The 15,000-nt window shown below is 34.5% G+C and overlaps 1 protein-coding gene across 1 annotated transcript in view; it reads left to right on the top strand.

Annotated features, from left to right (window-relative positions):
- Positions 1–12,131: 12,131 nt before the first annotated feature.
- The window catches only part of LOC127878860 (uncharacterized), a gene marked incomplete at its 3' end in the record, with an annotated part of 6,379 nt that continues 3,510 nt past the window's right edge, over positions 12,132–15,000 (top strand). The window contains exon 1 of the mRNA XM_052425385.1: positions 12,132–12,797. Coding sequence (XP_052281345.1) covers positions 12,132–12,797 — 666 coding nt within the window. The remainder of the gene's footprint in view (positions 12,798–15,000) is intronic.

Below are 15,000 nucleotides of genomic sequence, written 5' to 3'. Positions count from 1 at the left end.
GGATGGACATGAGTATAATGGCCGAAATACTTCGACAGGAGCGTATGAAGTGACCCAGAATGGAACTCTGATAGTGGACGGAGTAACTATGAATGATTATGGCGAGTGGAAAGTAATTGCTTACAACAAAACGGCACCCGATGAGCTTTCCGTGACAGTGCACGTTGTCACCACGACAGGCTCGACATTGACAATGAGCAATACGACCACAACACCGAAACCGACTACAACGAAGCTTACAACACTAGCACAAAACGGCCTTACAGCAGCCGCGACCCCAGAACTAACAAACCCAAATCTAACAACAGCGACCACAATGTATACCGCGAGTGATGCGACAAGATTGTCTGGTGAATGGATGGATTCTGCGCAGACTAAAATCGCCAACGATTCTGGATTTCTTATTGGTTTAATGGTAACTGCTGCAATAATCAGTTCTTTTGTAACGGTAAGCGTTATTGCATATTGCCTGATGAAAATGTTCGTAATTTTAACAAACAAAGTCAGTAACAGAGCTGCGGCTTAGTTCATACTTAGGAAAAGCATATTTAACATGTTAAAACATAATGCTTTGAGCTGCGTATTTATACAAAGACGGGTAGTTTGTGCTGTGAAGTGTAGAAAGTTTGTTAAATTAAGATTTATGTGAATACTTATTTTTGTTCAAAAACGTGTAACATTTTCAAATATGTAGCTTTCTTTGCGACTCAATTGTATTTAGTATTTGATATTACGTTATTCTAATAAACCTGTTATTTCCAATATGTGCATTTGAATCTTAAAGTGGGGCAATACTTAAACTTTCAACATTCATCATCAGTTTATTCCCTAATAATATTATATTATATATTTAAAAACAATAACCCGCGTTACGCGTGACTTATTCTAAATCAAGATTAAAGCAGAGTCGACACATTGTCGTCTGCTAGATTGATATCATTAAATAGCCATGTAAGTTGTTGTTTAGTTCCACAAAATTAATGCCTATCAGCGGTATCTGAAATTGTTGCAATATTGGTCATCGGATACATGTTGGAAGAACAAATACACATTTAAAAACAGGTTATGACCATTCATGTTTAATTCATAAACAAATCATATTTTGTTTAAGCATAATTCATATAAAATAGAAATACAGTGCAGTCTAAATGCAAATGGGTTTTTTTTATACAGAATTTCTGAGTATAGTGGATGAAAGATAGAATCTTTCGACGCTTTAAGTAGTTACACATTCGTTCATTTGATTGTTCATTGTCCTATTTGTTCACCATGTGAGATTGACATTATATAGATATGTTATTGACCTTTGAATGACATTTGAATGTAATTGAGACAATTTTCACTATTTCCGTGAGACCATTAACCCGATGGCTAACAATATGAAAAATCGCCATCAATACTGGGGGGTTTCATTTTTTATAACGTCAGGGATAGAGAGACAATAGAAAAATCAAAATACGGCGTTAAACGGTCAAACTAATATTAAATGGGCCGTCCAACAGATTGGTAAATTGACAAAATTAAAAAAACGTTGTTTCAGATTCGCAAATTTTCGTTTTTGTTATGATATTTTTGAGGAAATAGTAATACTGACCATTTTCCATGCTCTTAAATGTCCATGATATGCATCTTTTGACGATTTGAAAGCCTGAAACTTATAAAGCGTCGTGCGACGCGAAACAATTGAATAATTTGGAAAGTTCTGTTGTTGTAGTTATATTTTGGGAAACTACGAGGATTGCTTATATAGGTAAAAATACATCCGCTTAAGCATGAGCATGGATGGTCGAGTGGTCTAGGCGGGAGACTTTTTACTCCAGGGCTCCAGGGGTCAGTGAATCGAGTCCTGTTGAGGGTTACTTTTTTCCTTTTTTAAATTGTATTCTTGATTTTTTTCTTGAGATTTTTCGGTAAAGTGTTTAAATTTATCAATATAAAGCATTTAATGACATGCTTCAATACATGCCAAAATCTCTTGGACGGCCCCTTTAATACAATAATTATGCGTATCAAAGTTTGAAATATATATAATTTAGAACACACAACATTTCAGAGCTTATGAAAACGTACGAGCATCAAATAAATATGCAAGTTGTAAAACATATAAATTAGAAACCTCCCACCAAGGCATTGGTGTTTGAGGATAGGATGTTTTGTTACAGCGGTGAAAGTGTAAAGCATCAATTTAATGTCAAGTTGAACAGCCAAGGTTTTTGACATTTACCTTAAACATTGATGCCAACTTTCACAGAAACATATTTATATAGTATGAAAAAATGTATTCTTGTTAAAGAGAAAAGAAAGTTGTTCAATATGTTAGTAATTGGAACAAAGTTTATATCTAACTTATGGAAGAATATAGCAATATAAAATAAAACAACAAACGTCTGTCATTATTGAAAATTTAGACTCAGAAAAGTGTTTTCAGAATAAAATCCATTTGTCTGTTTGTCCACTGGATAATATATATAGTGGATTTGTTATTGGCCAAACATGTACCGTGGGGACGTCAGTGTCTGTAACACATATCTAGTTATAATTACAATAGTGATTTTCCGGCTTTAAAGTCATATTATAAACAGAAATATTATAAAAGGGTCATTTTGAATATAATCAATCACCTGATAAACTGATGGAGTGTCTGACCATACATAAAAGCAGTGTAAACAACTTTCGCAATTTTATATATAGAGAGCTAAACAGGTGTCTATATTGTCTGACGTTGATGTGTTTTAAAGTCAAAGTAAAACAGTTCCCTTGGAGTTTGATGTGCCGTAACTTGCAAAACAATCGCAACAATGCCGTAATCAAAATATGACGAGTTCCACGGAAAATGGATGCCTTATTCAATAAATTAGGAACAAAATGTTTGTACATCTATCATTATCCCCACGCTTTTCGAAAAGCGTGGGGATATTGTGGCTATCTCCGCCGTCCGTCCGTCCGCCTGTCCGTCCGTCCTGGCCACTATCTCCTCCTACACTATAAGCACTTGAACCTTGAAACTTACACACATGGTAGCTATGAGCATATGTGCGACCCTGCACTATGCGGAATTTTGATCTGACCCCTGGGTCAAAAGTTATGGGGGTTGGGGTGAGGCCGGGTCAGAGATTTTCACCCATTTGTATGCCCCCGGTATGGTGCATTAGCCATAACTTTTGCAATATTGAAGATAGAAACTTGATATTTGGCATGCATGTGCATCTCATGGAGCTGCACATTTTGAGTGTGAAAGGTCAAGGTCAAGGTCATCCTTCAAGGTCAAAGGTCAAAAAAACAAATCCAATGGAGGTAATAAGCTTTAAAGGGAGGAAAGTAATGAACCTGCCAAATGATAAAAAAAGTAAATAAATGAAAGCGGCGCAGGAGGGGGCATTACGGCGGCATAAAGGGGACATAGGAAATATTTTATTTAACTATTTATATGACGTGCGCACGTCATAGCCTTGATAGTCGTATCTATAACGTGCGCACGTCATAACTATGGCGTGCGCACGTCATAGCTATGACGTGCACACGTCAAGGCTATGACGTACGCACGTCATAGAAATAGTTAAATCCCTAATGCGTATTATCATTGGTCAGATATGACGTGCGCACGGCATAGCTACGACGTGTGCACGTCATAGAGACTGTTAAATAAAATATTGTCTATGCCCCCTTTATGCCACTCTATGACGTGCGCATGTCATAGATATGACGTGCGCACGTCATAGAGACTGTTAAATACAATATTGCGTATGTTCACCTTTATGCCACCGTAGGGCATTGTGTTTCTGACAAACACATCTCTTGTTTTGTGTTATTTTACATTAACTTCTTCATTTCTTCACCGATTCACCTCCAATTGATACTGAACATCTCTTATGACAATACGGTCAATCTCAAATATGCATGGCCCCATTACCAATCCTGAGGTGCCCCCTGGGTCAAACATGCGGCGTGGGGATACGCGTCGGCCTCTGTCGCGCCATTTTTAGTTTATGAAAATAAAGTTGGCACTTATTTATTATTGCGTGTACAACTTGAATATCCCTAATTTACTTATCATATGATCACGTCATTATAGAAATAGCGTTCATAAATATATCAGTAAGGTTTCAAACAAGAACATGCCCGTATTGGGTAATTATATTCTAAACATTACGTTGGCAAGATATGAAATATTTCAAACAGAAAGAGGGACTTTCAAATGCCACTCGAACTACCACTGATACTAGTCCATTAGTGCTGTAAGTGCTTCACTTATAATTCAGATAATATATTGGGAGAGATTTCTTTCGTATTGCCGATTGAGTCCTGCAGCGAAGCGTTGACATATTTAGATGTTGGAATAATAGTTTTATTTAGCACGCAATCACAACCTACGTGCACTTTCTTTCAATTAACCATCGTTTTGTTTACGCAAAATCTGCATTCCCAACCAAAAACATGTTATTTTCCTAAATGAATTAGCTTGTACCAAAGACTACGCTTATAATTGAATGTATATAGCTTGTTACAAAATTCAAATGTGTACAATTTTCTATTATTTTTATAAACGTTCAAACCGTTTGTTATCGCCTCTTAGTAGCAGCTTTTCAATATTTCTAATATTTAAACAAAAGAAAATAATATTTACACAGAAGTGGGATAACAAATGTTGCCTTTGTCAAGATTCGGAATAAATGCCCTGTGACAAAAGCTAATGAGCTATCACTTAGTAAATCAGCCCTTACAATGAATCGAAAAAAAATAAACAATTGTTATTTGGCTAATCTGTAAACAAGTTGCGTTTACTTCGTTTATTTTCAAGAACCGCATCAGGCAAGAGACTGCACGGATTCTACAAAACTAAACCGCTCTCTGGTCAAACCGAGCCTGATGCATGTGAGTCCAATATTAAACTTTTCATTCCACAGAGGCTAATCTGAGGTTACAATTTCCGTCTTTACCGGATTCTCGTTTAGATGAGACTTCCTTTCAACGAAAAATCCCAGTAACTCGGAAAAAGTTAAACTATGGAAGCCATTTTCAGCGTTTTCAGAAGTTACTGGTCTTATTTCATTTTTATTAAACTCCCCTACATAGGTCAATTACCGGCCATTCTTAGTAAAGTATTATTCACAAACGATATTGTTCAATACAATGTAATTGGAATACATCTCGTACTAACAATGTATCACATTTCAACGTCCATGTTTAAACAAGGTTACACAATGGAAAGAAAATCAATTTCTTAACAAAAAAGGTTAGTTTAAGGATCTTCAAGTTGTGAATTAAACTTGTCAGTTAGAACAAACTTGCATAAAGTCCACATAAAATATACTCCTACTCGACAATGGTGTGTACAATAGAAAATCGGATGTTTCGACATGTTTAGGGTTTTAAAATTCTTACATAAAAAGTTTTCATTTTGCACAATGGATAGAATAAATCAGATATTAAATTATGTTGTGGATAATAATTTTGTATCACTTACTCTTTGGGCCGCCCTCTCTTCTTTTCCCTTGGGGCTTCCCGTTGAGAGATTGATAAGAATGTGGCTAATCAATGGGCAACGTCGCTGAGTGTTGTCTTATTCAAAACATATTCCTAACAATAATATACGTAATTTAATACTATTAATATGATTGTTTACTAACATTATATTTAGAGGACAGATAGCTAAAACAAGCACATGTTACCTGGGAAGTTGTGGGATCAGATTCCTCGAAGCTAATTAACATGTAACAAAAGCGATAGGACGGAAAGCATTATACAGCGATATTTAATATCAAATCTCCATAAAATGAATATTAGTAAGAAACATCGAGTACTATGTCGATGTACTATACAACATAGAGTTGTGTGTAGCCGAAAGAGTGCGACAGTGCTTCTAAAACATAATTAGTTGTCTTTTACTAATGCAATGATTTTTAACAGGTTCACGATAATTCTTAAAGACGACAGATCGTAAAAGATTCGTCCAGATTCCGCTTGTCAAATATAAACAACTATCCCTTGTTCTCATAGTATCGGCCCTCTTCATAGTATCGTGACTTTAACGTAAAACACTCAAGAGATGCTGGAAAGTTAATTGTTATTCAATTTTTAGAAGTTTTAATTTATTTGATGGTTATCCATGACTATTACGACGGTCATTCTCTTGATTTTCGGTGTTCATTGGAAAGTAGGTCATGTTTATTCCAGGGTGATGCTATGATTTTTAAAAAATGTAACACATAATAATGTTAGTTTGTTAATAGTGGTTTATTAGTACCTTTATCAAATGTTTTATTTTCTGCTATTTTTTTAATGTAAAAATATTTTAAGAACGACATTAGCAAAATTTCGTTTCTCCATTAAGATACTATTTATAGAACAAGCACAGGCGCATAGTAACAAACCTTAGCAACCAATCAGAAGGGCCGATATAATGAGACACATTGAGCACTATATGGATTCCTACATTGTGCAAAGTCTAAGCAGTGTTTTGTCAAAACAATACCAATTTAAATGCTGTTTTCGTTGTTATGTCCCAAAGTACACATTTAACATTATATTGACGTATAACAAATGCTTGTTTCTTTACTTTTTCACTTCCAAAATTCGTATGTATTCATTAATTGTGCCTATACTACGGATAGACAAACTAGAGCAATATGTGACTTTAAAACGAGAAAACAAACTATAACAAAGGGGGTTAATTTGTATTTACTTATGGGAAAACCACATTAATACTATTGGCAACGTTGCATTACACAAGCCTGATAACAGCAGTCTATATAATAGCAATTAAATAGTGTTCGACAAAATGATTATATTAAAAAGTTATGATACCGGCACAGAACAGTGTCGTACTTGTGAGTATCACAAATAACGTATTTACGCCTACTCAGAACTTATTAAAACACAATTAATACTGTCAAACAACATGTTTATTTTGCAAAAATAACAATAATTATGATTTGCAGCAAACACACTTTTGGACCTGATAAACTATTTGTTAACAATTTAGTTATTTCAATACAAATATCATTTCGTGAGTACACACAATTACATTTACTATAAACGTATATCATCGGGAGTCATATTCCATCCCTGTCACTCTATTAGGGTTTTTCCGCTCATGTATCATGTGAACAGCAATAACTATCACACAAACAATCGCTGTTTTACATAAGAATTAATATTAACAAATATTCGCCTCTAATGGCATTGATTTGTATTCGTTTTTTGTAGCCACAATTTTGTAAAATTAAAATTGTTATTTACGCATTACAATATTGCAAACTGTTTAAGCGAACAGGGTAACATGATGTAAAAACTGAATAAACTCAAACTTATTTTTACAATGTTGTCCCTAGTGTAGCTGACGCGGAAACTAACCTTTCAAAATGAATATTTTCAGTCACAAAGGATAAGTCACTTGTGCTTCTTGTCAATGGCCATTTTTCAGGTTTTACCTTCAATGCGCCTGTACCGTTAGTTTCCAAGTAGCAAATTAGCTTTAAGGTGTTCTGTGCGGATGCTCACCGTGCGAACATTTTTTAGTAATACTGGACGATTCTCTTAGCAAATGGATTGAATATCTGACGAAAACCTATGTAAAGCTACCGATGCAAAATGTTACATCTCACGAAGAACGAGCCCACAGCTATCGATGTCTGACTTGAACACGTATTGAAGACCAAGGGCATATATATGCATTCATAATTAAACATATAATGTAGACAAAGCGAATAACTATACCTTCGTATTCGAACACATTACGATTGTCTGTAAATAAAGCTGTTTATTATGATGCAAACATTTTATGAATACCTGGTGAATAAATATACATTCTGATGTATATCTGATGAAGAACTAGCTCATAGCTGTGTCTTCTGATTTGAGAATCTGATGAAGATTTACAATCAAACATTCCATTTTGCATACCTTCGAATTAGAAGATTCTTGTGTGACCGTACAAACCTCGAACCAAAACTGCGAAAAAGCTCTACCCATTGCGGATCAATGATCCAGGTAAAGACAAAATTACACAAGCCGATACTTAGTTACGATAAATAGATATGACATAAAGTTCATCAATTTAGTTTTGAGAAAGTTAATAAATGACCAATCATATTATTTGTTTAGGTGTATATCAGGTTTTAGAAAGCTTAGTGTATATTCATTGATTCGTCCACAATTTTATATAAATATTTTAAAAAAAATCATTTTATCTGCATCCACTCCACAGAAACATTGGTAAATGATGTCAATACAAGTTCGTGCTTTAAAACTAAGACTAGCATAATGCAATGTAAGTTGGGCTTACAAAGGCTGCAATTCAAATAGATTGACCACCACTATAGAACATGTTAATTTCCTAATTAAATACAGGCTGGTTTGAACATTCTTTATTGTATTTAAATCAATTAATAAAAGCTGGTATCATAAAACTGACTTATCTAAGTGCTAGTTCCAAATAAATGATTTTGAACACCTTTTAAAACTTCAACATGCCTTATGTTTCTTGGATCCGATGAAGTGTCGTGACCCTGAGAGCGCTATCTACATTTGTATGAGTAAGTATAATGCGGGTACAGAGTTTTGAGTTGAGAGGGGGGAATATTTCACTATGTATTTATAAACGTTCAAACAGAAACAAATGCAAGCAAAAACATGCAATCGTATCAACTTAAGCACAAGCTCGTCTGCTTTTTTATAACTTTAAATTTTGAAACTGTTATTTAAATAAAAAGCAGCTTTTGGTAGTGGCGTACTTAAGAGCAATATGCCAACCAAAAGCTGACTATAATTTCATCACAAATACATCAGATGACAACGTTTGCATTTCAGTCAGTAAGCGATACTGAAAAGAGTCAAACTTTGGTTATCTTTAGGATGTGGTCGTTCGCCGTTTCCGCTCCACCTCCTTTAAATCCAACAATGGAATTAGTAGTACAAATGCGATACCATGTTAGGTCGCATAAGATCTACGAAATATCGAAGTATCTTTTCCGACAAGGTTCTTTGATATAAACAAAGTAAACGCATCTTATTTACAAATTGGCAAAATAACAATTGCTAATTATAAAGAAGGCCAATAAATACAAAGACCCGATTCGTTTTTCTGAAAGCGTAATAGCTCTAGTCCCCAAGGTGCGTTAAATCTAGATAAAGGGAACATTGTTATTCCCACTTTTGTCTTCACTATGTAACTATTTGTAACATTCTAAGAAAGGAGTGCATGCCAGGTGTGATGGCGTTCTTAATTAAACGTAATTATTCCAACATTTAGATATGTCATCGCATCGATGCAGGACGCAATCATTGTGGTCAAGTAAATTATTATCAACTCTACTATAAAGTTCTTTGAGAACCTATTTAGAATAAGCTGATTTGTTGCATAAATATATAGATACTCTGTAATCATCTCTAAAATACACGACATTAAGACACGTGGGCATGACGGAATGTTGGGTGTATTGGTCAAGTAAACAAGGGATGAATACCGTAAAAATAAAAACATAATGAGATTCGTGTTAGTTGTACGTGTTAGTTGTACGTGTTTGTTTGTGCGTTGCAGTAAATCAGGATTGCCAATTGCGTCATCACATTAGAAGGTGTTGAGCTGACTTTACTGAAACCTTTGTAAAGGTTTAAATGTACAATAATTTAACCCATACCATAAAGTTCCTGATAACATGTTTTGGCGGCAGTAAATAATTTCAGAGACTACTTACATAAATATAATTACAGTTGACAAAATACAGTTGACTTTAAAAAGACGAATGCGAAATCTGTGTCACATATTGTACCATATCCAAAAAGATATGGGTTGACATAATTATATATTTGACTATTAATAAAACTTGCGTGTACAATTTCGACACTAATAAAATGTGTTAGTTCAATTGGAACTGAATCGAAAACAAAAAACACAATTTTGTAAATCCAACCAATAAACAACGTATCGATCCTAACGTTGTCATCACTGACTCTCCTAAAGGCTTAAACAAATTTATTCGAAACACTCCACTGAAACACTCCACTTAGTTCCCATGACGAAAACCCAATTAAATATTATTAAGTTCACGGCGTTTACCATCCCCGCACGGTGGAATACATGAGCATTTTATGACTGTGTGGATTTCCGTGACGTTATTTTAACGTTTTCTTTAAACGAAGATCTTTACTGATTAGATAGGAAACGTTTCTGAACTGATATTGAAAATATTCATATTCAGCGAGTCAACCCTCTAAACCAATTGAAAATAAGTATAATGGTCGAGCTTAGATAATCATAATCATTAATATTAATTGCGATAATTTGTACAACGCTGACAGTGATCAAGTCGCACACGCAAGATACTTGATCTCATATACTGTTCAATATAAAATCTCTTGTAGACTGCCAAGCGGTTAACCATTTTGTCTGTGAATGACAACAACGTTTAAAAACAATTGTATTTCAACGAACAAAATCCACGCTTCATCTGAAGCAATTAACATCAATCTACGTGTTGCATACATAAAACTTGCCTATGGACTTCTCTCCACAGGTGCTATTTTCACTATTTCAATTGCGCAGTTGTACGGCTTTGAGTTGTTGTTTTTTATAAACTTTGTCATACACATCTTGTATGATGATTATAAAATGGTATCTTATAAAAAATTAACTTTGCGTTTAGATCCCATATATTCTTACAATGTGCTTGTTTTCAAGACAATAATGCATTCTGTCAAAATAATAGCCTTCATAACTGTAACATTTGCATTGAGATTGTTCGATTTTGCATACTGTTCCATATGTAGAAATATCGTCCGGCAAAGCATAAGTTTAGTTATTCGTACCGGTTTTTCGTACGTTTTTTTTAAATACGCAGGACTTGTTGATTTGTCTGCTTCATATCATCGTTGTGTATATTGTTTATATTCATTTATATTTATGTTAAAAAACACTATACCTTTGACTCAACTGATAATTACAAAACTTGTATTTAGTATTTAACACCCAGGTTGCTTTAAACTGCAATCACACTTGTATACACCAAGTTGATCATCAACGCAAAAAAATGACCCAAGGTACTGAGTGCTCTAGGTAAAAAATCCGTATACAAGTATTTACAGCGGAGTTTCTTAACTCGACCGTCATTAATTGACTTCAAACGCCCCGCCTCAACGAATCTTTATCAGCTGTGATTGACAAGCCACGTGACGAGATATTAAAGATTGGCTAAACTGTATCCCTTAAATTACCAATCCGTTTGTGAAAACGTCCCGACGTATTATAAGAAAATAAAGGATAGAACATTAACATATAACATATAAAATATAATGTGTATGGTATGAAGTACGACTTTATAGTTTAACATTACTTATTGTAAGTCTAGATAAATTACAAATCAAGTGTGGTAACCAAAATTAAAATCATGCTTATTGTGTTAATAGTTATGTTATGGTTCCAACAGGTTTGCCTTGTGAATTCACAGGGCTGTAAGACAAAAGCAAATATGGCTCGTGAAAACGCTGTAATTTGTGATAGTCTTGGATTAACGTCAATTCCTTCGGTCAAAAGTTTTGGTGCAACGCCAATCAAGTATTTTTTCATCACGGGCGACGCTAAGAACTTGAACAACATTCCGATGATAGGCAGGAATGATTTCCAAGGAGCCTCTGCTGTAACCAGTTTAGCGATATCGTGGAGTCAAGTCCGATCACTCGAAGACGAAGCGTTCGCGGAAATGCCTGGTCTGAAAACACTGGTTCTCTCTGACAATGAGCTGCAGAGTCTTTCCGCCGCTACCTTCTCTGGTATAACGAGTTTAAGGGAACTGGACCTATCAGGTAACAAACACTGTGCATTTGACGAGACCATGTTTACTAGCATTCCGAACATAACCGTTCTTGTAATGGGCGACATGAACCTTCACATGCTGAAGGAAACCTTCTTCAATGGTCTAATGTCACTACGTGTTCTCAAACTTTATTCGAACAACATCAGAACCATGCCGTAGAACCTGATTGTAAATTTAGCCAGCTTAAAGTATCTGGATATTTCATCAAATCAACTGCAAACCGTTCCTGCACAGTGGAAACCGAAGTTCTTAACGCTGACACAAGTTCATCTGGCAGAAAACCCTCTGCAGTGTAACTGTTTGTTGTCATGGTTGCGAGAAATGCCTGGGCTATTTGTACACAGCGCTTATGATTCGAGTTCGGTAGTTTGTAATGGTCCACAGAAGTTGCGCTCCTTTTTAAATGTTCCCGACAAAGACTTTCTCTGTATTTCTCCAAAGGTTCTGCGCTGCGAGCAGACGCCATATTCCGTTGACATCAATCAGCCACTATCAATTGTCTGCAAATTTGACGGTGATTCTGCACCGGAAATCAAGTGGACGAGACCGGATGGACATGAGTATAATGGCCGAAACACATCGGAAGGAGCGTATGAAGTGACACAGAATGGAACTCTGATAGTGAACGGAGTAACGATGAGTGACTATGGCGAGTGGAAAGTAATGGCCTACAACAAAACAGCGTCTGATGAGATGCCAATTACTGTGCACGTCATCACCACGACAATCTCGACATCGAAAACCTCAACTACGACAACGACAACTACGACCACCACACCAAGACCGACAACAACCAAGCTCACAAAACCTACAATGCAATTCTCAATAGCAGCTTCGACCCCGCTACTAACAAAAGCAATGCAGACAAGATCAACCACAGATTTGTATGCGACTGATGAATCGACATTGTCTGGCGCCTATATAAATTCAGAGCAGACTGCGGCTGACTCTGGCCCTCTAATTGGTGGCATCGTAACTGCTGCAGTGGTCAGTGCTCTAGCAACGGTGGGAATTATTGCCTATTGCTTCATGAAAAAATAAGCATTCGTCCTTTTTAACATTCGTGGACAGTAACAAATTTGTGGATTATTCAAATATCGAACTAAAGTAATGTATTAAATATATATATTTCTGCAATTCATGTATCGTTTTCCTCAACACAATGGTCATTTAACGCCCTTTTTTGAGAAAAATATTTTAATGATATGGTGATTAGCGCCATTTCATGTTATCGTGATATTTCGAGCCTATAAGAAATATAACGTTTTCAATTAATTCTTATTAAACCATATGACACAATTTTTAATCCATACTTTACATGTAACGAGCAGCACAAAAACCTTACTATGATTATAAAAGTGAGTAATTTATGTTTTATTGCAATATATATGCAAATAGTGTATTTACTTGAAAACAAAAATAAGAATATACTCGCAATCATTACAGTTTGTGTAAATTCTGGTATAAACCTTCGAAGCCATAGAATCTTTATTTAATGATTAAATAATTCGAGATTAGTGATTAGTTTCTTTTCAAAATTATTCACCACGATGTTTAACAAGCGCATAGAAACTTTTTTTAATGAAAACACTATTATTTCGATTGCACAATTCGGATTAAGGGAAGGTGATCAGACTGTTGATGCTATTTTTGTATTGTTGTGTATTGTGCAAAAGTATTTAAATGAAAATAAACGTGTGCATGTTATATACGTCGATATGTAAAAATGTGTTGATAGTATATACCGGAATACATTATTGTTGAAAATGTTGATGTCAGGCAATTTACTTAGAATAATGCAGGATATGTATACAAATATTAAGTCACGTGTAAAGTGGTGTTCATCTTATTCAGACTATTTTAGTTCTGCGGTTTGACTGAGGCAAGGAGCGTTAATGTCGCAGATGTTGTTTTCTTTACTTGTTGAAGACCTTGAACTTAAGTACGAGATAACATTAACTCTAGTTTGAATTTAGATGATATTGTGTTGATTTATTATTATTTGCTGATGAAATGGCTATTTTAAGAAAGTCAACAGCTAAAGTGCAATCATATTTTGATAACTTATATTTCTATTGCAATTCTTTTACGCTTAATGTTAAACACTGCAAAAATAAAAAAATAATGGTCTTTCGGAAGAGGAAACGGTGTTGAGTTATACAGGAAACATTTTATTAAACCAGGACAAATTGCTTGGTAAAGTCCTTAGGCAATTAAGACATTTTTGTTTAAATGAAATGACTTTGACATAAAACCAGAAATATTTTGTCAATTGATTGATTCTTTTTTAGCAGGTTCTATATTAAATTATGCTAGAAGTATGGGGTTTCACAAAGTCAGTTGATATAGAACGCATAAATTAAAAATTTTGCAAACGTTTGTTGCAGGTTTAGATAAATGCACCTAATGTTGCTATATGTAAACAGGTTTTTTAAAATTCTAAGAGTGGTTTAAAATTCTTAACAAAGAAAATTGATAATGCAAATAATTTACACACACGCTTTAAACGATAGTATTAAATGTTAAACAAATTGTGTCTCAAATGTCAAGCAAATAATTTTGGATTTGGTTATGTATTTGAAAATCCAAATGCTGTGCAAGTTAATGGTTTTATTAGCTACTTTAAATGTAGAATTGTTGACAAATGTAAAAAAGAATTATATTGTAACATGAATAATAATTAGAAATTAGATCTAAAGTTTTTCAAAAACTCTTTGGAATATAAAGAAAATTTAGATTTACGTCCTAGACTGTGCTTATTTTTTTGTAAGATAAAGAGTCTCTGTACATCCGTTGATAATTCAAACTGGCAGATACGCTCAGAATATCATTCCACGAAATGAGCGTTATTTCCTATGTTGTAATGACTTCGATTTAGAAAATAAACACCATTCATTAAGCAATCGACATTTCATGTACTTTCTGTTATAGTTTTAGATGAATGATTTAGTATCGTGTTTTTTAATCGAGGGTCTAATTGACTTCATAAACAACACTCCACAAAAAGTGAATACATTGCAACGTAAATGCAAGGTTTATGCTCACATATTAAGCCATTGATTCATTCTAATAAAGCACACACAAAAACATACTGTTTTTATTATTTTCTTAGAAAATATGAAATATTAATATCTTGAAGATCAAACTTGGTCGGAATTTAAACGATTCATATGAGTATATTTGATTTTCC

The sequence above is a fragment of the Dreissena polymorpha genome, chromosome 4, assembly GCF_020536995.1.
Source record: "Dreissena polymorpha isolate Duluth1 chromosome 4, UMN_Dpol_1.0, whole genome shotgun sequence".
Taxonomy (NCBI): domain Eukaryota; kingdom Metazoa; phylum Mollusca; class Bivalvia; order Myida; family Dreissenidae; genus Dreissena; species Dreissena polymorpha.
This window is presented reverse-complemented; position numbering and strand designations above follow the sequence as displayed.